At 37.8% G+C, this 24958-nt stretch overlaps 2 protein-coding genes across 5 annotated transcripts in view; one reads left to right on the top strand and one right to left on the bottom strand.

Annotated features, from left to right (window-relative positions):
- Positions 1-422: 422 nt before the first annotated feature.
- On the bottom strand, positions 423-10482 carry tmem30b (transmembrane protein 30B). The gene is made up of 8 exons (XM_038306991.1): positions 10327-10482; positions 9663-9864; positions 9337-9444; positions 9128-9235; positions 8750-8840; positions 4362-4499; positions 4082-4288; positions 423-1018 (listed from the first exon to the last, which is right to left on the bottom strand). Exons 1-8 carry the CDS (start codon positions 10479-10481, stop codon positions 840-842), a joined length of 1188 nt encoding a protein of 395 aa, XP_038162919.1. The 5' UTR covers position 10482; the 3' UTR covers positions 423-839.
- Positions 10483-11040: 558 nt separating this feature from the next.
- kdm1a (lysine (K)-specific demethylase 1a) overlaps positions 11041-24958 on the top strand; it is a 28093-nt gene continuing 14175 nt past the window's right edge. Inside the window, exons 1-11 of one of the 4 annotated variants that reach the window (XM_038307033.1) lie at positions 11078-11164; positions 11806-11842; positions 17194-17487; positions 20288-20456; positions 20555-20688; positions 20787-20865; positions 20944-21036; positions 21192-21298; positions 21774-21855; positions 22091-22185; positions 24783-24800. In XM_038307033.1, coding sequence (XP_038162961.1) covers positions 11813-11842; positions 17194-17487; positions 20288-20456; positions 20555-20688; positions 20787-20865; positions 20944-21036; positions 21192-21298; positions 21774-21855; positions 22091-22185; positions 24783-24800 — 1101 coding nt within the window. In that variant the 5' untranslated portion in view covers positions 11078-11164; positions 11806-11812. Of the gene's footprint in view, positions 11165-11805; positions 11858-17193; positions 17488-20287; positions 20457-20554; positions 20689-20786; positions 20866-20943; positions 21037-21191; positions 21299-21773; positions 21856-22090; positions 22186-24782; positions 24801-24958 lie in introns of those variants that run through there. The other 3 variants (XM_038307034.1, XM_038307031.1, XM_038307032.1) reach the window with 3 other exon arrangements.

Here is a 24958-nt window from a genome sequence, read left to right as displayed (position 1 = left end):
GCTAATGGTAACAAATTTAACTTTGCACCATCTGGAAAAACTATTTATTTTGGTATGTGGCGAGCAACAAGTTGGGGCAGCACCGAGTCCAATCACAAAGAAATTTGTTGTCTGGATGAAACTCATTATTTTGATGGTTTTAAAAAAATGTTTAATACCAACAGGCCATATTGAAAATAGGTTTAAACTCATTAGTTTTTAAACAAAACTAATGAGTCTGTTTTTAAATGTAAGTATTAGAAAGTAAAGATAATTTCAGCTGTGCAATGAGAGCAATATGCATTAGGTTCACTCCTGCCTTGTTTTGAGCTACCATAAACATTTCTAAAAACAATATTGTAATTTAAAAGAAATCCTACAACTTCTGAGAAGTATGACATCTAAACGTTGAGAGTAAAAGCATTAATAAGACACAAAGGAACTAAATAAGATCTTGTTGTTTTATTCAATAAATATCAAGATAACGTCAACCGTTTCAAGGAATACTAAAAGTTAAGACAAAATCTTTGAGTACCAGAAAACATAAGGATAGCTTTCACACCATTTCCCTGAGTAAGATGGAAATATTTACAGTTTTTACAACATCTCCATGAAAACTACCTAAAGGTAACAACATAATAAGTTTTAACTGGATTTTCATAAAGAAATATGGCTTTAAGATAACTGACCTCCCAGGAGGAAGCAGCTCAAACTCTGGAGATAAAATAAGCTATAATGAAAAAACAAAGATAACAAAAGAAAACTCAAAAATCCTGAAATAAACATTGCAGTTTTAGTTCAGAGGTCATTCTGATACTACATCTGATACCAGTGAGCCGGAAGCTGCCTTTTAAAGCTGCTCAGTCGTCTTCTGGGAACTTGAACTTTGCGTAAACGATGAGCATAACGATGGACATGACGATGCACAGGGAACCCACTACGAGGTAAGCAATGCCCAGGAAGTCGTTCTTTCCTCCCATCCAAGACACGTTGCTGAGCACCACCTTCTTCCTGCCGTTGAAGCTCACAACGTGATAGTCTTAGGGAAAAATGTTAAGGTTATACATCAGGTTTGGAACTCCAAACACTTTATAATATAACAAAAACATATTCTTCAGCTGGAATGCATAGAAATCTCCAAAATATGATAAGTAGATTTTTTTCGAAGTAAAACTCTATCCAAAATAACGACAGCATTTGGACAGAAAATGACAAAAAAAAAAGATTATTTGTTTTCTCTTACCTTTCTTTGGGGAAATATTTAAATAAATGCGTGAGTATTTGGCAGCAACAAAAACAAAAAAGCTAGCGCTCTTACCTTATGTAAACATCTTTTATACACAAACAGTGGTTCAAATAAGGCCTTCTACTTTTAAAGGAAAAGTCTGGTCACATTCAGAATTCAAACTTCTGAAACTGCTTTAAATATGAAATTATTCCATCCTGTTCAGTAAATTATAATTGTTTTTAATTCAGAATAATTTTCATGTGAATGTGCTTTACTGGAGGCATCCATGTTTGTCAAAGAACACTACTGCCACCTACTGGTTTGCAGAGATGGGAAGTAACGAAGTACAAATACTTTGTTACTGTACTCAAGTAGATTTCTCTGATATTTTTACTTTCCTACTTATTTTTATGGCGACTTTTTACTTCTACTCCTTACATTTTTACACAAATATCTGTACTTTCTACTCCTTACATGTTAAAAAATTGGCTCGTTACTTTAGTTTTGAATCATTTCAATGGAGTCACCGTTATTATTTTTCACGTCATCAATACCAAATTCAATCTAATTGGATGGGAATCTACGTTGCATTTGACGCACCACTACAAGATGAATCGACAGATTCGGCGGTATTCATTGGCGGCAAATCATTGCAGCTTGGTGGCGGTGGCGTTAGCATAGTAGCATGGACGACGAGATGATTGAAAATGAACACAACGGAGATCTAGTCCTATTGACAGACATCCATTTAAAATGTAGGCAACGGCATGAAAAAAGTGGTTTCTACTTTTACTTTTATACTTTAAGTAAATTTACAAGCCTGTACTTTGTTACTTTTACTTGAGTAAAGAAGTTTAATCAGTACTTCCACTTTTACCAGAGTATTTTTTAACACAAGTATCTGTACTTTTACTCAACTACGGAAAGTGAGTACTTTTGCCATCTCTGCTGGTTAGTGACGTCACGGTGCGGTATCGGCTGTTGATCAAGTCCCAGTGCTGTATCTGGTGTTTGTCACAACACGCTATTATCCAAGTCATCTTGAAAACATTCTTCTTCCAAATGTTGGCTACATATTACGTGTTTTTTCTCTGGCCAGAAGTTCGATGGCAAATCCTCCCTCTTCAAGTTGGCGATCCAACGACCAACCCGTCCGTGGAGGATCAGGAATCAGAAAGGTGGAATAACTATTTTTTTCACTTTTACCCGATGTATTCCAGCATCCAGCTGCCATGCACGTGGGCGTTGTCAGTTTCACTATAGCTCTGGTGAATTTCAATGGCGAAGTCCTCTGGAAATCTTCAATAATTGTTGTTGATTGCAGATGTGTCTAGTAGTTCCCATTGATTTAGCTTGGAAAGCGGGGAGAATGGCGCTAGGCTTACCACACCGTAACGTCACTGCTGGAAGATGGCAGGAGGGAGGGGCTACTATACTTGGGCAAAAATGGCCACTCCCAGACTCAGAGATTGCAATGAAAAATATTAAAAAAATGTTTTTTTTACTGATTAACGCTAAATTCATTAAATCACTGCAAACGTATTACTTTTCGGTATAGATAATGATCCACTGATTATTCTTTGCTGACCGTAATTTTTCCTTTAAAATTAATTAACCTCTTTTCCTTTTCTCGGTTAGAACGATTGGAGCAGCCGTAAACTACACAAAACATAGGCATTATGTCAGACGGCAGATCCTCAGCTACTTCACTTCCTGCCCTCCATCTGAGTTTCGCGGGCTCGCGACGCAGCACTGTGACGTCACGTGAAACCAAGCTATTGGACTTTTCTTTTAACGTCCACATTTTTAATGGTTACAATTTAAGGTGGGAAAAAAGTGATTTATGGAGTCAAAACATGACCTAAAACTTCCCTTAATCACTTCATTGAGCTGTAGAGCACCACTACTTAGATCTTGGAGGGAGATAAAACAGTGACTTTTATTCTGATTATCAAGATAATCCAAGCTGGGAGGGTTTGGCCTCTTTAAGCAGTATAGAGTCATTTGCATGGCTCCCTGCATGACAATCAGAATTTGCCTAGCTTGTTTATCTGACCAAGATTATTTGCCTGTTCTGAGTTCACCTCAAGGAAATCCTGAGGTAAAAAAAAAACTTACCCAACCAGTAAAACAAGACAATCCTACGCTGCAAACATTGAAATATATCTGTAAGCCTTTTTTTCTTGAAATAAGGGTATTATTTGAGTTGGTAAGTAGGACACCTGTCCAACTGGAATAAGATGATCTATGTTTAAAATAAAAAAAAAAATCCATCTTATTTATAGTGCATAATATCTAATAATCTTATTTAAGAGCAAAAATACTAATTCCATATGCAGGTGATCTTATTTATCTGCTCAAATGAAGGGAATATAGACTCATTTTACTTATTTTTTTTAAAAATCAGTTTTTGTATGCTGTTTATTAGAGATAGCGAGGTCTCTTAAACTTATTTCTAAACTGCAAACATTAAATATAAGCTAGTATAGTTTTATTAATGTACGTGTAATTTCCCTTTATTTCAGCACATAGGTAAAACACCCTGCAAATGGAATAATGAAAATACGGAATAATAACTCCATTAGCTTTTTTCCAAGTGAATAATGTCAAATTATCCTCAAACTGAAGGTAGATACACTTATTTTGATTTTTTAACCTATTTTTATAGGTTTTTTTTCAGTGAATATCTTAGTAGCAGTATATGAGATTAAACCTATTAAAAACCGATGAGCGAAAAATAACAAATCCACTTTTTTTTTAAGAATTCAAATATATATATATATATATATATATATATATATATATATATATATATATATATATCTGAGCCTTAAAAAAACCTTTCTAGAATCCATAACCAATATAAAAGGATACTGTAGGAAATGTCCAGAGAGTAGTTTCCAGCTGGTAGACCATTTTCGTATTCATCATCTGTGATTCGTCGATACAGCTTCCTGAAATCTGGAAGAGCTGCCCTCCTCATCCAGACCAGGAAGTCTTGGTTGATGAAGCCGTTGTTAAACTCATCGTTTGTGTCCAGCTCATAAGCAGGCTTTTGCCAGTTTATAGGCTTAACAGTTCCTGAAAATAAACACTATTAATATAAGAGGTGAAAAGAAAAACGTTATTTAGGTGATTAGACGGAAAGTTCTACCATTGAAGGCGTTCTTCAGCGGTTTCACGCTGGGATTCCGGTTTTTGATATTGTAGTCGGTCCACCAAGCGACCCCTTTTCCATCGAGGGGCACTGGCTTTTTATCTCCGTTGACATTCCGAAAGAGCTTAAAGGTGTCTTTTAAAAAGCAGAAAAAAAGAAGTTAGGAAACCAAAATACATCAAAGGGTGTGTTGGATTTCAGAGGCTGCGTCCTCCAAGGACCGGGTCTACCAGAAGGTCCGTTAAACCAAGCAGGTTGGAAGAGTTTTGGCTTTGGATTCAAACAGGTCCATCTTTCTTCGCCTGTATACTCTGTTGCCTAGCAACCGTGATAGCTGACACACAAAACAGGCAAAGAACGGATACAGAATGTCTCACTGCTGTCCTGGGTGCTAATAATATTTTCGAGGAGTTTGAAACATTTTATAGTCCCAAGGAGGATTTTATAGTCCCATTACTCACCACATATCTGACTCAATAACCATTTAAGACGACGATTTTCATTCATTTCATATGGAACTATTCACACACTTGTTTTAAAATAAACTGCACTTACAATATTCACGACTTTGTGGTGCCATTTCCCTTTTTCCTCCGAGCGAGAGGCAGTCGGTTTGGTTGGACTCGCAATGAACCATGGGATACCAAAGGCTACATAGGATACAGTGGTGTAGGTATCAGATCTGCCCATTCTCATGACATCATCATACGGCAATGCTATTCAAACAAACTGTAATGCACCCCGTATCTCCGGAGTCTCAACATATTGTTACCTATGTTTGCTATTATTTTACATTTCATCTGCGATCTAAAGTAGCCGAAAGTAGAAAACAATCATTCTCAGTCTGGACGGAAAGCACTGCCTTCTAAGACAGACTGAGTTCTGCCATTTAAGAAGGAGAAACAAAAAGTCTCAGTGCTTCTTCTGGTTCTTTTTATTAAGATCTGGGGACAGGGAAGGATAAATGGAACATCTTAAAAAAAAGACATTCTCAGAGATTTTAGACAGAGAGAAGAAGTTATTCTACTTGCAGAAAACAAACAAAGTTAAAAGTAATGCAGTTTAACATGGCTAGCTGACTGAGCTAAAATAGGCTAACCTGTTAGCTACTGAGCACAGCTAGCCACAGCGATACCCAGCTCTCCCCTTTATATGATGGGCTGTGTCCGAATGTCGCCCTAATCATTATATAGGGCACTATATACAGGTGCTGGTCATAAAATTAGAATATCATGAAAAAGTAGATTGATTTCAGTAATTCCATTTAAAAAGTGAAACTTGTATATTATATTCATACATTACATACAAACTCATATATTTCAGATGTTTATTTTGTTTAATTTTGATGATTACAAATGACAACAAATGAAAATCTCAAATTCATCATATCAGAAAATTAGAATATTACTGAAGACCAATAAAAACAAAGGATTTATAGAAATGTTGGCCAACTGAAAAGTATGAACATGAAAAGTATGAGCATGTACAGCACTCAGTATTTAGTTGGGCCTCCTTTGGCCTGTATTACTGCAGCAATGCGGCGTGGCATGGAGTCGATCAGTCTGTGGCACTGCTCAGGTGTTATGATAGCCCAGGTTGCTCTAATAGTGGCTTTTAGCTCTTCTGAATTGTTGGGTCTGGTGTATTGCATCTTCTTCTTCACAATACCCCATAGATTTTCTATGGGGTTAAGGTCAGGAGAGTTTGCTGGCCAATTAAGAACAGGGATACCATGGTCCTTCAACCAGGTACTGGTAGCTTTGGCACTGTGTGCAGGTGCCAAGTCCTGTTGGAAAATGAAATCTGCATCTCCAAAAAGTTGGTCAGCTGCAGGAAGCATGAAGTGCTCTAAAACTTCCTGGTATGTGGCTGCGTTGACCCTGGACCTCAGAAAACACAATGGACCAACACCAGCAGATGACATGGCACCCCAAACCATCACTGACTGTGGAAACTTTACACTGGACTTCAAGCAACGTGGATGAAGTGCCTCTCTTCTTTTCCTCCAGACTCTGGGACCTTGATTTCCAAAGGAAATGCAAAATTTACTTTCATCAGAGAACATGACTTTGGACCACTCACCAGCAGTCCAGTCCGGTTTCTCTTTAGCCCAGGCAAGACGCTTCTGACGCTGTCTGTGGTTCAAGAGTGGCTTGACACAAGGAATGCGACAGCAGAAACCCATGTCTTTCATACGTCTGTGTGTGGTGGTTCTTGAAGCACTCACTCCAGCTGCAGTCCACTCTTTGTGAATCTCCCCCACATTTTTGAATGGGTTTTGTTTCACAATCCTCTCCAGGGTGCGGTTATCTCTCTTGCTTGTACACTTTTTTCGACCACATCTTTTCCTTCCCTTCGCCTCTCTATTAATGTGCTTGGACACTGAGCTCTGTGAACAGCCAGCCTCTTTAGCGATGACCTTTTGTGTCTTGCCCTCCTTGTGCAAGGTGTCGATGGTCGTCTTTTGGACAACTATCAAGTCAGCAGTCTTCCCCATGATTGTGTAGCCTATAGAACTAGACTGAAAGACCATTTAAAGGCTTTTGCAGGTGGTTTGAGTTAATTAGCTGATTAGAGTGTGGCACCAGGGGCCATCAATTTTGAACCTTTTCACAATATTCTAATTTTCTGATATGATGAATTAGAGATTTTCATTTGTTGTCATTTGTAATCATCAAAATTAAACAAAATAAACATCTGAAATATATGAGTTTGTATGTAATTAATGAATATAATATACAAGTTTCACTTTTTAAATGGAATTACTGAAATCAATCTACTTTTTCATGATATTCTAATTTTATGACCAGCACCTGTAGAGGTTACGCCATTTTAGATGAGTGACTGAACTCAAGTGGATGAAAAAGTAGTGGACTAGAATTTCCCACAATGCACCTTGAAAAATAGTGATCGTCCATGGTCAGTAGGGGAGCAGATATATCCCTGAATGCTTTGCGAGGAGAGTGATCCTCACAAAGCATTATGACAGGGATGTCAAACCGGTTCCAGAAAGGGCCGTGTGAATGCAGGTTTTCTTTCCAACCAAGCAATAGCACACCAGACTCCATTCATCTCTTCAAGTCATCATGTTCAGATCGGACTCACTTTATGAGATGGATTCAATTTTATTTTTTATCTTAAATGTTTACATATTTATTTTATGATTTTGCTTTAATTGTGGCTCTAAGTGAGTCGCTCTGTCAGCTAAAGACACGTTTTAGAGTCTCTACACTAAGACAATTACAAGGTCGGCTTTCTATCACCTGAAGAACATTTCCAGGATTAAAGGACTAATGTCTCAGCATGATCTGGAAAACAAATCCATGCATTTATTTTTAGTCAAATTGATTACTGCAACGGTGTTTTCACAGGTCTGCCTAAAAAGTGGATCAGACAGCTGCAGCTGATCCAGAACGCTGCTGCCTGTGTCCTCACTAAGACTAAGAAAGTAGAGCACATCACCCCGGTTCTAAAGTCCTTCCACTGGCTCCCTGTATCTCAGAGAATAGACTTTAAAATACTTCTGTTAGTCTATAAATCTCTGAATGGCTTAGCACCTAAATACATCACAGACTTGCTATCAGTGTATCAACCCTCCAGACCACTCAGGTCTTCTGGCTCCAGCCTGTTCTGCAGACCTAGAACCAGAACTAAACATGGAGAAGCAGCATTTAGTTCCTATGCTCCACTTATCTGGAACAAACTTCCAGAAAACTGTAAAAGTGCAGAAAGCCTGAGTTCCTTTAAATCAAGAATAAAAACACATTTGTTTAGGATTGCCTTCGACTATTCTAGTTAAACAGTTCAACTGAAACATATTTTCTTTAGTCCAACTGTTTTTAATATTCTTTTTTGTTTCTGCATTTTTTATTTTATTTTTTTTATTTTTTCCTACTTGCTTTGATTCTGTTTTATCTTCCTGTATTTTAATCATGTAAAGCACTTTGCATTGTCTTTGTACTGAATTGTGATATACAAATAAATTTGCCTTGCCTTGCCTTACACCCCAGTTAACGATTAATCGATTACTAAATTGGTTGACGATTCTTTCAATAAACGATTAATTGTTTCAGCCCTACCATAAACATATTTTTGCAGTTTTGTTATCGATCAGGTAAAACTTAATGCGCTATTAGACAAGCTACCTCTACAGATGCTTCTGACTCTGCACGCAGACGCTGGCATGAGCAGATCTGGTACGTGTCCTTTGAAACGGGGCAAAAAGAAGGCTTCATTTGTCTTCCGATCCGAACAGGCCTCTACGCCGCGCTATGACCTAATTGGCAGACAAATTTGGCCTTCTGATGACACAGCCGCTGAATTTGAAGTCAGCAAAAGACCATTATAAATTATCGTAGGAAATGTTTCCTACGGTACAAGCATACCGTTGAACATGCTGTTAGCCAAGGCTCCACAGGGCACGATTGGTCTGTTGTTGTCGTCATAGTCAAAGGGGGCACAATCACTACCAGGACTCTATCAGGAGAAACACAAAAATTTTATTTATGAGGATTAATACATCTTGGTTAAGATTTAGTATATCTATAAAAAAAAAAATGTAATAAAACTGGTTGTAGAGCTATGAAAATGGCCTCTGAGGCAGAGTGGGAAGAAGACAGATATTGTTCTATGAAAGCTATAAGAAGTCTGATTTGCAATCTGCCACACGCCCTGTAGTGGAGAAGAGGAAGCCTTCAAAATAGCAGATGGAAAAAAAATAAAATTATACATAAAAAAAAGAAATAAAGGGCATACAATCTTACTTTAAAGTAATCCAGGTCTCCATACAACTGATTATCGTCTCTGGAAACCCCATACCTTCTTTGGTTCTGGAAATAATTAGTTAAGCCATAATACATGAAGACAGGTCCCTGTAAGAGAAAGAAATGTATAAAAAATTATAAAAGCCGTCATAGACAGCGGAAAGAATAAAGCGTCATTTTTTGCTTGCAAAGTGCGGTTTGTGTCTAACCTTAAACAGAGTGTCAAGGGAAAACACTATGGTGCAAATGCAATTTCTGACATTTGGGTCAGTGCACTTAGAGCAGGGATTGCTTGATTCCACACCAGTGTAGTCCAACTGTTTTGGGGGGTAAACATGGAAAAAAAATTTTTCTTTTAGAGATCAAAAACTTTACAAGCTGCAGTGAGAAAACTGAGTCGGTAACAGAAGATCAGACCAAAAGAACTGCTTTTATTTTCATCTAAGTACTGGAAACAACAGTATTTCCATTAGCTTCTCGCGGTTTCTTCTAATGTCTGATTCTTCACTCCTTCATATCAAAGGTCCTGTCTTACCTCCAGCACCTGGATGTCCCTTGAAGTGATGAAGAGAGCAACTCCAACGCCGATAAATGCCAGCCCAATAAGGACAAACCCTGGAATAACAATTCCTGCAGAGAGAATGGGCTGCCATGCTGGAAGCCTCTGCTGGGTGAAGGCAGTGTTGTCAGGCCGGTCTGATGACTTCTCCGGCTCGTTTTTCACCATCGTCCTGATACTGTTGGATTGATTTTTTAAGTATAAATATATATATATATATATATATATATATATATATATATATATATATATATATATATATATATATATATATATAAACACATGTGCTCTTGAAGTTAGCAGTATACTCTATTTTAAGTGGTTACATTTTATCAATGGTAAGGAATAATAGTGGAAACGAATGGTTGATGTACATTAGATGGATAAAGTTTTGAAGATTCTTGACTTCCTGATTCTCATTACGTCATTATCTGATTGATATTTAATGTTAATCTACTACTGATCAACTTACTACATTTTATATTTAACTTCTACGCATTTCAACACTGAGAAAAACCGAGTAACAAACCAAGTAAACATATCTCTCAATCCAATCTCTTTCTCACCGCCAATTATTTGTCTTTCTAAAGAAAATATGCGCATGAATAGAGATATGTCGAGATTTAAAGGTTATACTTACACGTAGACGGCTAAGAAAAATGGACAAACAAAGAAGTCAACAGGGCGCTCAGATCTTTTCCTGGGTTTAAGGAGCGGTGTACTGTAAAAGCTCACCTTTACCTGCCCTCCCTTCCTTCCCCTCCTCCTATTCTTCCTGCCCTGCCCTTTTTTCATTTGACACCGCATAGGCCTCGCTGGAAAGCAAGCATCCGCCATATTGACGCAAAGACACAAAATGTATTCAAATAATAAATGTTTGTTAAATAATCGATAAATAAATATCAAAGCGGTTGAACCAACCAGCCGTAGTTGGTTCAGTCTTCACTAAATCACAGAGACACAGCAGCGCCAAATAGCTTTGGTATTAAACTGCATAGATTTCTATTTACAATTTTTGTAAAATATTTGTCCAAAAAAGGAACAAAATACGTTTCTGCGTTAATGTGGCACAAAATCCCAACCGATCTCACAGTAAGTTTCTGGCTTGTAGAGCATTATGCCTCTCACAATATGGCGGAAAACGTCGACGTACAATCCGGGCATTCACGTATGGTCCAGTCTCATCTGACAGTCATAAATCTCAAAGGAATTAGCTTAATTATCTCAGAATTTAACTCTAAACACTTAATTCAGATCGGCTATTTTAAAAAAATATGAAAAATAAGAATTTAATTTGTACGGTAAGAACCAGAAGTTCGATCAAGGGGGCTCCGCCTTTGTTTTAATCGACGGTTTCGACAACAAATCACATTTGAGTATCATTGCATAACGTTTTGCCATCCACCAATCACGTAGCTGCGTTTTGCATAACCTGCAACCGTTCCGTCTTTGTGTTGATATATTCGGAGGACTGAGAGGTAATTTCATTTTTTTTATTAACTTGCGTCTCTATTCTATAAACTGCATTCTGATGTATAAATAAAATAAAATTTATTTCCTGGGAGGCTATTTCAGATAGCTTATCTATCCATGCAAATCCTGCGCATCGGCTAGCTACAGCTCATTGTTAGCTTAAGCTAAAAAAAAAAGCATGGTCTCCTTGGCTATTTTAACGGTTTGCTATTAAAATAGGAACATGATATGTTTGAATTTCATTTTATCGTTTGGATCATTGCACAGGTTTTAATATTTGAATATTTTATGAATATATGGAAATTGCTGCTAGTAGAAAGCATTGTGTGCGCTGATAATGCACCGCTAGCTTTAGCACCGCTAGCTTTCAGTCCATTTATCAAGCACAAGAAATAAAAACAGGAAGCTAGCAACTAATCAGGACTCAACAGCCAAACGGGCATTGAATCAAATTTGTTTAAAGGTTTCTTAAGTTATAACAATTTATAAATAAATAAAAAAGAAGCTTTTTGTTCAATGATGCTAGTCGGTGACATTAAAAGTGACATTTCTAACTTTCTGAGCTTGTCTTCTTATCAAAGGCCAGCAGTGGTGTTTAGCTCGTTCTGTCTGTAACCATATTTCTGGTTCTGTCTTCGTCCCTTAGTGTTTGAATGGATATTACCAGGTGTACGGAGAAATGGGTAAAACCAGACAAGGTTTCTGTACCTTGGAGCCTTCATGTCATAAAACCATCACACCCATGCACTCTCTACATCCTTTCTGTCATCCAGTGAACAGAATTATTTAAAGAGATCTCTCACTCACATCACCTACATTTCATTTGGTCACTTTTAAAGAGTTAAGAAAGGTTCTCATATTACGTTTAATTTGACATGTTTTTCCACATGTGAGTGTATTGCTTTGGGTTAAAATAAATCTGAGATTGCTTATATTTTAATTAAATCCTAAATTTCACCTTATATCAACAGTTAAGCATTCTAAGCCTATAACAGCATAACTATAGATATAGCTCAGACTAACCTGAGCCGTTCTAAGCTTTATCAAAGTTGTAAGCCTACCTTTTAAAAGTAGACAAACTGGTAGAGAGGAGCCTAATAACATAAAGATCTGCCTAAAAGAGGATTTAAAATTCTATTCTGGATTTAACAGGAAGTCAATAAAGAGAAGCTAGGATAGGAGAGATATGATCTCTCTTTTTAATTTTAATCAGAACTCTTGCTGCAGCATTTTGGATCAGCTGAAGGCTTTTAACTACAGTTTGTGGACTTCCTGATAGTAAATAATTACAATAGTCCAGCCTTGAAGTAACAAATGCATGGATATTTTCTCAGCATCAACCCTTGTACTTTTTGCAATATTCCACAGATGAAAGAAGGAAATTCTATAAACCTCTTTGTTATGGGATTTAAATGACAGTTTCTGATCAACAATTACACCAAGATTTTAACTTTATTTTCTGAGGTCAATTTAATCCCATTCAAATAAAATGACTGACTTATCAGCTTCTTTTTTTGGGTTTTTACTGCACTAGTGGCTCATTTTTTTTGACAGTAGGCTGACAGGAAAGGGGGTGTGATAGAGGGGGAGAGACATGCGGCAAAGGTCCGCAGGCAGGATTCAAACCTGGATCGGCTGTGTCGAGGACTAAGGCCTCCATACATGGGCTGTGTTTGCTAACCACTGCGCCACCTGCACGCTCATCATCAGCTTCTTTTTCAAAGACTCTGGTCCAAAGACCATTAGTCAGCTTCAGCTCACATGCAGTGGTGGTTCTAGACCAAATGTACCAGGGGGCCAGGAGGGGGCCAGCATTGTTTTCATGGGGGCCCAGAAAAGCATGAAATAAAAAACAGGGCAAGGGATGCAAATATATTAAGAGAGCTGCATGAAAAGATTTTTTTTATTCAATTAGGTTTAATTAAAATGATATGTCTTATAGGTCAATATATATTCATAATTTAGGAATTTTACATATTTTTGACTTAATTTAAGTACAAATTATGTTTTCTATCAAATCTGGAAAAACTGATAAATTCAGCTGCAAAAATGAGTTTTGTTTTTTGTTTTGAAAAAATCATTTAGCAGATGAAAACTGGGATTCTATTTCAATACCACTGGAGCTATCGCCTTGTTGTTTTTAAATAATTAGTAAAATAGAATTTGTAAGAAAAAAAAATAAAAATACACATTAAAAGAAAAGAAATAGATCCAAAGGAACTACCTATCAGTAACCATGTCTGTTCCAGCGCACATCCAGTATTATGTCTTCAGTACAGGGGCAATAATGGGGGCCAGGACATGAGCTACAGGGGCACAGGCCCCTGTTGGCCCCTGTCTAGAACCGCCCATGCTCACACGTACCCCGCGAGTTTCCAGCTTATGATGCAAGTTCAGCACAACACGGCAATCTACCTGCTCACACTGACATACAAATATACTATGAAGACCGATGTTTATTATGAAATTTGACTAAACCGGAGGTCTTCAACAGGGGGTCCAGGGAGGTACTGCATCGGGGTTGCGAAAGTTTTGGTTGATTAGACTTTTTTTTAAATATTCCCCCCTGCATTTTTTTTACAGTAATTGAAATGTCTTTAAATCCACATTAACATGAATTCAACAGACTGTAGTAAACAGATAAATGGAGGCAGAAGATGTCTTTCAGTCATCAATGCACACATTCAGCGACACACAGGAGCTCTTTCAAGCTGGGCACCGTTTCATTCACAACACCTGTCCCATCAACCAGGAATCAGAAATACTTTAATAACCCCAGGGAGGGATTACTTTAATTACATTTAGGGCTGCAACTAACGATCATTTTAAAAATCGATGAATCGGCCGATTATTTTTTCGATTAATCGATGAATCGGACAAAAAATATTTTTTATATTAACCTCTTTATTCCAAAATAAACATTTCAGGCAGAACAAACAAGCACACAAGTACAGGTTCCTCATTAACTGTACTGGTGCAATATGAAAAATAAATGTTTGTGTTAAAACTACGCAATCTTACATGAGAAATGTAGCTGTACATCCACAAAATATAGGCTACTTTGTTTCATAAAGCGCAAAAAAAGACATTTTTGTTTTTAAAAGCCCCTAAGGGGTTCAAACAATAGGCCCCACCATTTCAACAAATGAGTTTTTTTAGACTAGAAGAGTTCTGCCTTTTAAGACAGGAAAGTATAGCAGTTAAAGTTGCTACTGGAGAAAATACTGAACCATACAGATAAAAATAGCCCTGTGATTCAAATTATAAATTGTATTTGGAATAAAAATGAGAGAACTAGGGGTGCTAAAAAACACATCCTCCAAAGACAGATATTTACATGGGAATGTGGCAGATAATTAATTGACATATTACTGATCTTGCTGGATTTTATTCTGCTTTACTTCCATAAATTGCAGGATCTTCTTTACTTTATCTTTGCCAGAAGATTCAAACTTTAAAAGCCTTGCCCTCATAATTTGCAAGTTAATTTATTTATAAAGAAAATATAAACGCTGCTTAAGCTAATTCAAATGAAATTAAAAGTAAAATAAGTAGCCAACCTTATCACTGTCTGTAACCTACTAACACAGTAAGGAAAGCATCAGATGAGCTACCTGAGAAACTAACGTTACGTTTCCCCACTTTAAAACGAAATAAACATGGTGGTTCCATGCCATGTTAATTTGTTTTTACAAAAGTTGCATGTTACGACTTTTTTCAATTTACAAAGCGCAGGCTATTTTTATTATTGTGATCTATTTGCGCCGTCAATCCCGGCGCATGCGCGCTTCATTTGCAGTCTGGACGCTGAGGGTAAACATCCTCTGACTGCAGCGCTGAGAGGGACTCCTGCGGGAGAACGGGGTTGGGATGGGGGAGGCGCCCCACGGCAGAGTAGGAACGATATATGCTTTCACGTAAGAGTCTCTAAAAGCCGCAGATTTGTTGCTAGTAGCTTTTTTGAAAAATAGTCGCTGGAGGGGTCTGAAAAGTAGCTGAGTTGGCAACACTGCACCTGCGGCGCTGACTCGCTCTGCCATATTTTTTCTTCTTCCCCCGTTTCAGTCAAGTGGATGTGATGACGGCGGCGGCGGATGACGCATTAATCGCGCGACACAACTAATCGATGATGAAATTCGTTGCCAACGCTTTTAAAAGTCGATTTTTATCGATTTTATCGATTCGTTGTTGCAGCCCTAGATACATTACTCCATCTGTAATAGAGTGACTATAGGACCAGTTAGATAGAACACTATTTCATAGAATATATATTAGGGCTGGGCGATATAGAAAAAAAGCTTATCGATAAAAAAAAATGCATATTGATCGATATCGATAATTATTGAAAAGATTTGAAACCATATTTTATGTGCAGCTCTGCCTGGACTTTTTATAATATTGCTAAATGATTTAAATTTAATAAAAAACACAAACACAGACTTCGAATTAAATCTTTATTTAACCAACTTTTTAACCATAACAGAATTGTTTTAAAGAAAAATAACTTAAGAGACCTGAGTTATGTTATTAAATACTGACAAAGAATAAACTAAAGTGACCAGAAAAGTGACCAAAATAAATATAACAAATAAATAAATGCACCGCCGCCGCCGCCCCCGTTTCCTGCTTTAACCTGAGTTATTACTTTGAAGTTTCTGGCCCCTCAGCATTTTTATCTCAATTGTTAGAACTACGTGGGAAACTGGCTAGAACTGAAAATATATATATATTTTCCGAAGATTCCTCGGAGGAGAGCCGCGCCGGGGCCTACACAGCTCCTACTCCTGCGGGTGTGAACGGCTGAGATGTTAAAAATAGTTGGTTTCGTTATCAGACTGGTTTTCACTGGTTCCCGACACATTTTACAGATGACTGTGGTTTGTTTTTGGTCCGACTTGCCATGACCGAAATACTGCCAGACTGCCGAACTACAAAAACCCTTCTTTGAAACAATTTCCTCCGCCTCTCCTTGCTGCACAGCTTCATGTGCTCTGTGTTGTGGTTTGAGAGGGCGGCACTTGGTGACGGCATGCCTGGGTCTGTGATTGTGATTGGTTGGGAGGAAGCAGTGACTAGCATAAACCTACATGATAGGCTACAATGAGAAGGAAGGAAAACTGCGTTTCTTTTTTATCGAACTTTTATCGACCCTCTTTTTTTCTATTGCGCCACACGTCTATCGATCGATATATATCGTTATTGAATTATCGCCCAGCCCTAATATATATAATTAGGGGGTCCCCACTCCATCTCGCCATCAGTTAAAAACAAATCAAAATGTTTAAGACCCCTGCTCTAAACTATATCATGGATGACAAAGGGACATTGTAGGTCAGGGAGAAAGTTGTGAGGATAAAACAAAAAAACAACACAAACTTTAAATCATTTACTAAAACATCATCCACAGCTCTGTTCAACCCGTCGCACTAATATAGGGAGAGGATGGCAACAAAACAAGACATAAACACACGCTGGGTGAGGAGAACAGCAATGAGAGAAGCAATTATGCTCGTAGTAACTCTGGAGGAGCTGCAAATATTCAGAGCTCAGAGGAGCTTCACTTATCAGGAATCTGTAGAAAGGACCCCTTTCATTAAGAATCAAGCTTTAACAGAGCATTGGACACAGGATTGGAAAGGCTGTTATTTAGAAAGAAACCGAGCAAAAATAAGTCCCATGTTCAGACAAAAAAATAAACCTGATAGTAAATATTATATGGCAGGGTTTTAAGTATTTAGCACAAAAAATTTGCTAAAGTACAAGTTTGGAGGAGACCTCCTTCGACTGTCATTTCGACACCACAAAATGCAAAAGTGCTGTTTTGTTTTCTTTGTTTCTTCTCCTGTTATTCATATGTGGACATTTCATCAAATAATCGGAAATATTTTTAATTTCTTCTGTTTCAAACATTTTAATCTATCACATTCCACTCAGTATTTTTCACAGCTTTTTTTGCAACTTGTCTTTGCATAGTTCCTGTTGTGTATTTAGTGTCGTGAGGATTTAGTTATTTTTTTATGCGTTTGTCCTTCAGGAGAGGCCTCCAACATCTTCCATTATGCTGTCTAGCAAGAAATCAGATGCAGGCTCCTCCTCCTCCTCCTCTTCATCCTCTGGCGGGGCGGCGGGAGGTGAAAGGCCCCTGACTGCTGACGTCCAGATCGGCCCGTCAGCCTCGGCTGTTGGACCGATGGACCCAAAGAAGAAGGAGAGATCATCTCCTAGCGGGGAGCCCGGAGGTCCCCCATTCCCTCACCAGTCAAGTTCTGCAGCGGCAGAAGCTGAGGCGGCTGAAGTCCGTAGAACAAGTCGACGGAAGCGAGCAAAAGTAAACATTTTAGGGTTCTGGAGCTTTAAGAGTCCACCTAAATAGAGCAGGTAGATGGGGTTAGGTCGGTTTTATAATGAGGTTCCCTCTCAACATGCAGCATGTTCTGCAGGCTGTCTGTAATGACCTTATTCTTTGATTCAGGTGAGTTGAAGCAAACACACATCTTATCAAGACACTCTCCCATCCTGCTTCAACAGAAAGATGTTCCAAAAGCAATTTGAGGAAATAGAATGCAATTTTTCTCAAGTACGTTTGGTTTTTACATAACTTAAGACACTTCAGATGTAATTTAAAGCAACACTTGATAACATTCATCTTTACCATATTTGCCGGTAGAGGTACAGCAGCAGTAGAAGTCACAGGGACGTTAAAGCCGACTATATTTACATAAAGAGCTTAGGGAAACAACAACGCCACCTTCGTCTGATTGGATCTATTGGACAGAATATGTTAGCGTGGTTCTGCAACAGACTTCATTACATGCAGCAACTATGTCACTCAGGATGCCCAAAATGTTAACATGTACAAGTGCATTAGGCCAAGAGCGTAGGTTTTGGTGGTACCTTTTCAGACCTTCTTTGTTGTTTTTCTTTTTTTTTCTTTTTTATTTATCTGTAATGTCATTTTTTATTTATTTATTTTTTAGATTCTGTTCTCTGATTGTGACCAGCGTGACCTACAGAATGGCTGCCATATTGCAGTTCCCATGATGCATTCCATTTCCAGCGTTCTTTTTAAAACATGGAGCAGCTCTGTCAATGAGAATAGTTTTATTACAGTCAATTAATTGAGAATCTACCGGTATATTTTTAATTTATAAATCTCTCTGGAGTATAGGTTACACCCCTGGCTAAAACATGTAAAAAAAATAAATAAAAAGAAGTGTGACTTATAGTCCGTAAAATACGGTACATTAAATCCTACATCAGAGAACCAGAAGTTTGTCTGATCAGGTCAGAGTCAGATCTGGAAATTATGGAAAAAAAATCTTGGTATCCTTGGAAACCAGCCATACCTTTCCAACAATCCACGAAGCGTCTCTTTTAGACGCTGTAGATTTTCTATCCAATGGGGGTTTATAAAAGCAGCAGATACTTAAACCACTGCGATTAAGTCCTATAATTGAAATCATCACCTTTTTTATTTCATCTAATTCCCTTTTAGAAGGTGGACAATAGTAATGGGTAATGAGCCATCTTAAAGCCTTTTCACTTCATTGCCAAACTGCATTGATCTTGTCTCACAGAATACTGACACCTGCTGGACCTTTAAACACACTACAGGCAGCTTATTTGACAGACTAAACTGAATTAATTTGATGACTTGGAACACTAGTTATTGTGGTTATGTTATTTCATATCTATGTTTAAATTGAAAATATCTTTGACATTTTTAGATGCAGCCAATAAATCATGTAAAGACATAAAATTTAGGGGAAAATGTGATTGAGGATGCTTGTGGACTAGGATTTTAAATCATAATTTTCAAACAATAAGTACAGTAAAAACAGTAAATAAACTAAGAGTCAATTTTAAATTAACTTTACTTCAGATAAGTTGAGTGATAACTGAGAGGAAAGCAATGACACGAGAAAATAAAATAAAAACGCAACGGTTGAAACGTTCCTATTCCTTTTAGGCTGCTCCAAAATTCTTGATCATTTTAATAATAAACCACAAAAGATGCAGATGCATCATTTTGACAGATACGTTTTTAAACACAGTTTAGTGAGTCAGTTAGAAACAACTCCTGTATTGGTCACATGACTTTCTTGAAACGATACAGCGTTTTGCACCGACGCATCAGCGTTGCTGGACCCATCACTAACGGACAATAAAGATTTGAATCAGATTTGGCATGTTAGGCATCTTAGGTTTTCATAAGGACTTAAATCGTGGTTTTTACTGTTGTTTTTAGGGCTGCAGCTGTTGATTGTTAAAGTAGTTGATTGATCTATGGATTTTTTTTCTGTCAATTAATCTAAATTAATATAATTTAAGTAAATGACATTTTCTAAATAAGTGTAATATATAAAAAAGTCTCTAACAGCAAATTAAGCTTTAACAGAAAAAAAATGCACACATTTTATGTTTAAACATTTTCATAGTTTATATTTGTAGTTTTGTCTTAATCACTCCTCAAGGGGATTTTATTCCTTCGGCAAAATGCTCGCCTTGGAGTCTGTGTACCGTAACTTTAGGTAACGATTAAATTCCTTCACAAAATTTGTTGTTTTACTATTCGATTGTAGACTTGATAAGCTGTTGTTAATTTATTTCAGTTGTGTATTTTCAGGTGGACTTCTAACTTCTGCATCATCTTTACCAAGTTAATCTTTTTACGTTTTGTGCAAGATTGACATCTAGAAACGATTTACTCCATGACCGGAGTAGGACTCTGTTATTGGGCTAATTCTCCACCTATGGCCCCCCCCTGCTCCGGCTGAGGGAAGAAGGTTTTAATGGTGAATGGGTTGTTTTTGTCCTCAATGTGGTAAGGTCTTCTGGTGCAGAAAACAGCCACAACCATAACGTCTCCACCTCCGTGCTTCAGTGAGGCGTTTGTCATCTTAGGACTGAGTCAGTATTTCTCTCTCTTTAAACACAGGATGTGGAGCTTTGTGAGATTAATTTGGTTCATTTTAGTTGTCGAGATTGGAAACGGTCCAAACGTTCAGGAGATTAAATATTTTTAAAAACATCCTGTATGCCTCAGCTCTTTCCAGGAGCGTAAGTGATTGAACGGGTGGACATCTGGAATGCCGGTTTTAATGGTGCTTTTATTGTGCCTACTGTTGCAGGTGGAGTACCGCGAGATGGACGAAAGCCTGGCTAATTTATCCGAGGACGAGTATTACTCCGAGGAGGAGAGGAACGCCAAGGCGGAGAAGGAGAGGAAGCAGGTCATCCCTCCTCCGCCTCCACCTCCTGAGGAGGAGAACGACAGCGAACCTGAGGAACCATCGGGTGAGTCGCTGCTCCAGGAAGCATAACCGCAGGTCGTCTTGTGTTATGAGTGAGACTCGGGTTTTAGAGGAACGGGGACGTTCATGTTTTGCGTTTAGGTTTGGAAGGAGCTGCTTTCCAGAGCCGCCTTCCTCACGACAGAATGACGTCCCAGGAAGCCGCCTGCTTCCCAGATATCATCAGTGGTCCTCAGCAGACGCAGAAGGTCTTCCTGTACATCCGTAACCGCACCGTACGTCACTTTTAACACTATTCTTTTGATAAGCAGACAGAAAGGAATGAAAAGCTTCCAGGCCTCATCTCAAAGTATTTTCTCCTGATCTTGTTCAGATCCAGCTGTGGCTGGACAACCCTAAGATTCAGCTCACCTTTGAGGCTACTGTGCAGCAGCTCGAAGCTCCTTATAACAGTAAGCAGTCAAAGTTAATCTAGTCTTAATTTCTGTCTTCAAGAAGAAACTATATTTGATGTTTTCCTCTTTCTGCAGGCGATACGGTGCTGGTCCACCGGGTGCACAGTTATTTAGAGAGGCACGGCCTCATCAACTTCGGCATTTACAAGAGAGTCAAGCCTTTACCCAGTAAGTCTGTTTCACGTCCGCTTCATTTTTTAATGAGATGGCAAACCCAGCCAGCACAGCGGGCCCCGCTGTTCAACATGTCATGACCTGATTTAATAAAGTCAGCTTTTGATCTGTGATGCAGAGATTAAGCAGACTTTTGTTCTTCATTGCAGCAAAGAAGACTGGAAAGGTGATCATCATCGGCGGAGGTGTGTCTGGCCTGGCTGCAGCCAGGCAGCTGCAGAGTTTTGGGATGGATGTTACAGTACTAGAAGCCAGGGTGGGTCACCAGAAACATTTTTAATAAACCACTGTTTATCCAAAGTGTTTTATTTGTATTTTTAAAGAACTACTGATGGTCTTAGTTTTGTTAATTAGAGATGCTTTTATTGTGAAAACCTTCTTCAACTGAGGGACGCCATCTTTTAAAAACTAAAACATTGCTTCTCTGTCTGGTTTTTAGCAGTGATTAAATGAACCTTTATTAGTTAATTATTTTTGATTTATCATATTTCTAACTATTGTTTTTTTTTGTCTGTTAACTCTTAAAAAGTTTATATGGTTTTATCTACAGTTTTTACTTAAACATGAACATTTTTCCAATAGATTTTTGCATTTTTCTCTTTAAATTTTAGAGGCTTTAAATAATTTTCCCTCCTTTTTCTTGTTTGATTCTATAGAAATGTGAAATTAATTTGTCTAAATTTTTTATTTCCTATTTTTACCATATTTTTTGACTGACTGTTTTTTTGCAGGACCGTGTGGGAGGGCGAGTGGCCACGTTTAGAAAGGGAAACTATGTGGCCGACCTGGGAGCCATGGTAGTCACAGGACTGGGTAAGAATCTGTCCCCCTTTGTTGCAAAGTGACTCATTATTTGGTAATGAGGTTATGAATCCAACCTTAAATTAAACCTTTTGTCAGTTTATCAGTCCAGATAGATTTTTAGAGCCCTTACTTTCTGGTCTAAATTAAGTTGCTGCAGTTGCACGGTATTCCAGCAGGGGGAGGTGTTTCAAATGTATGTTTTGTTGCATTGAGCTTCTTGTTTTTGGTTTGTCTCGTTGTTCAGGAGGGAATCCCATGGCTGTGGTCAGTAAGCAGGTTAACATGGAGCTGGCTAAGATCAAGCAGAAATGTCCTCTGTATGAAGCCAACGGTCAGGCTGTGAGTATGATTATCATCCTCAACGGAAATAAAGCCCCGGCTTGCATCTTACCGGATAAATCGCTTTTCATCGAATTAGAATATCATTGAAAAGTTTTTTTTTTGTTATTTTCTTACAGAAATTCAATTTGAAAATTGAAAGTTTTTGATTAAATGTATTCATTACTAACAGTCACAGCATTTTCTGGCTGATCTGGATGATTCTGGCTTACAGCAAATGGAAACTTAAACCTGGTTTTACCAAAGATTAGAATATTCCATTTGACCCATAAGGAGTGCTTTTTGCTACAGAATTGTGCTCTTATTGAATCTTTAGTCAAGATAGCAGTAGAGCATCAAGCCTCACTGCTTCTCTGAGTTCTTACTGTCAGTTACTGCTTCCATGCAGCGTGACATGGAGACACCATAGTTTGGAGTTCCTCCTTCCGCCCAGTTTTCCACCACAGCACTTAGATGCAACCCTCGTTGGGATAGCAACAACTTAAAGCCTAGAGATGCGCCGATTCATTTTTTTTCTTATTTCTTCCAATCAGATACTGATATCTGTGCTCAGTTTATCGGCCAATCTGATCCGACTGTTCAGTGAATGAACCATAAAGCTTGTGATGTTAGTAAAGCCTCAGGCTTGACATAAAAACTATAAAATAACAATTTAACACAGATATGGATGTATTTATTATTATTTATCAACAAGTAAATGTGTATATATTAATTTGTGTATATAGCATTATTTGTGTTTATAGCAGCAAAAAGAAATAACGCTTCCATGAAGGGCGGTGATTTAAAAAAAATGACTTTCCTGATCTAAAATAATTCTCATTAATTCCTAATAATAATAGATTCAATGACCAAACATTAATTTATTTATTTTTTAATTGAGGCATTTTCCACTGTCCTTACAGCCACAACTATCCACCATCACTTTATGAAAGGTCTGTTGAATGTTTTGAATGGCTTAACCACACAGTCATGCAATTCAAGCAGCAGCTAGAAGAATGTTTTCAGTGTTAGGATTCCAGTTGGAGATCAGATGCATCGATCGGGTCAAAACTTATTGATTTTAAATCCTCAGAATTGAATCAATTCTTGAAATTTGAATCATTGTCCAGCCCCACTTCCATGTAAGGTGAACTGCAAACCGCTTGGATGTGTTTGATATTAATAAAAGAACTGATCGGATCTTAAAGCTGGATCGGCGTCGTTCGTCCGATATCCGATCCTGCTGGTTAATTAGCCGACATTTGCATCTGTACGCAGGAGTCGACCACCTGCTGGACGACCTCCATCATCTTTATAAAGTTTATAGAAGATAACAGCCCACATTTTTACCTTTTAAAACCGTTTTTAAGATTTCATTTTTTAGTTTTCATTAGCTGTAAGTCAAAAGCATCACTGTTAACAGGTTTTACTTTGATCACTTATGTTTGTAAAGAATCTTATTTTTATTTAATGGAAGAAATAAATAAATTTTTCAATGATATTCAGGCTTAGCTCTGAAAAAAAAAAGCTTGTTTTGGTTCCGATTATGAAAATATGTGCTTGTTCTACACCTGATGATATTAACTAATCACTGAGCTGAAAGTATGTGAATCGTCATCTTTATAATCTCTTATAAATCTTAGTTTAGAAATCGGGTTTCCTTTTTAGTCTAATTTCAATTTGAATCAAATTTTCTCTAAATAATACGACCTAGTAGATTGTTAAAGTTGATGTCTTCACATACGTGAGTCATTTGTGTGTTTAGACTAAAATTACTAGGTTGAAGATGGATAAATGTGTTTGTTGATTGTCTTTTTGAATTATGCTTAAAATCTGAAATGGACTGATTAATCTGCCGGCCGATATTGCAATATATATATATATTTTTTTTACTAGCAGTGGCCGATGACCAAGCATGGCTTTGCTGATTCATTAGTGCGTTCAGCATCCTGGCCTTTCCAGATTACAGGAAGCATCTCTGCTACCCACTAGTTGCTATAAGTGGTTCATAAATGTTTTTTGTTGTTGTTGAAATTTAGACTTTTGTAACTTTTATCATTGTGTTGTTTTTAAAAGAAACACAATGCTTTAAAGCAACATCTGGTTCAAGATGTCGGCCTTAAAAAATTGGTAAATTTCAGCTCGAAATGTTTTGTAAATGTTGTTTCTCTGTCTTTTAATTTAAATTTCTTTTTTAATCTGCTGGTTTGTGACACAGCTCCGGTTTTCCATGAGCTTCTAACCCTGTAAACCTTTGGCTCATTGATGTACTCATTGTTGCGAGTCGTTGGAAGCCGTTCTGTATCCTCTCTGGGCCCAGAGTCGGCGCTATTAAACAGGAACCGTCGCTCAGTTTTGCTGCGTCCTTTAAGTGGCTGCAGCATCTGCAGGATGTTTGAGTTCATCTCAGATCGTTTCCATGGATTTATAAGCTACACTTCAGCGCTTTTTTTTATGGTTCCTCCAATCAGGGGACAGACAAATTAAATGTTCATGGTTTTACTTTGTCAAACCTGTTTGAGGTTAACGTTGTTTACTCAACTTGTTCTTTTTCTCCCCCCCTCCCTTTTTGTCCTTTCAATGCTTTCCATGTTCATCTTTTTGGTGAACCACTAAAGGGTGAACGGTGCACCAGTGTATGTATAAATCTATTTACATCCTCTATTCTAACTGTTTAATGATGAATCTTTTAGTTTTTCCTACATTTAACCGTTTCCTAGTCATGGGAAAAAAACAAAAACTGAAACGAGCCGCTACTGTAGTTAAAGTTCTCCAGACCACAGTAAACATTTCA

Source organism: Cyprinodon tularosa, unplaced genomic scaffold (assembly GCF_016077235.1).
Source record: "Cyprinodon tularosa strain WSP-4 unplaced genomic scaffold, ASM1607723v1 ctg6, whole genome shotgun sequence".
Taxonomy (NCBI): Eukaryota; Metazoa; Chordata; class Actinopteri; order Cyprinodontiformes; family Cyprinodontidae; genus Cyprinodon; species Cyprinodon tularosa.
Note: the sequence above shows the minus strand (reverse complement) of the source record. Positions and strands in the feature narration are given on the sequence as shown.

Excerpts from the sequence above, each read along its gene's own strand:
- tmem30b (XM_038306991.1), bottom strand. The coding sequence starts at position 10,481 with ATGAAAAAAGGGCAGGGCAGGAAGAATAGGAGGAGGGGAAGGAAGGGA. Across the intron at positions 9,445-9,662 it reads GGGACATCCAGGTGCTGGAG|TTGGACTACACTGGTGTGGA; the intron begins GTAAGACAGGAC and ends CCCCCAAAACAG. Across the intron at positions 1,019-4,081 it reads CTCTCTGGACATTTCCTACA|ACTATCACGTTGTGAGCTTC; the intron begins GTATCCTTTTAT and ends TTTTTCCCTAAG.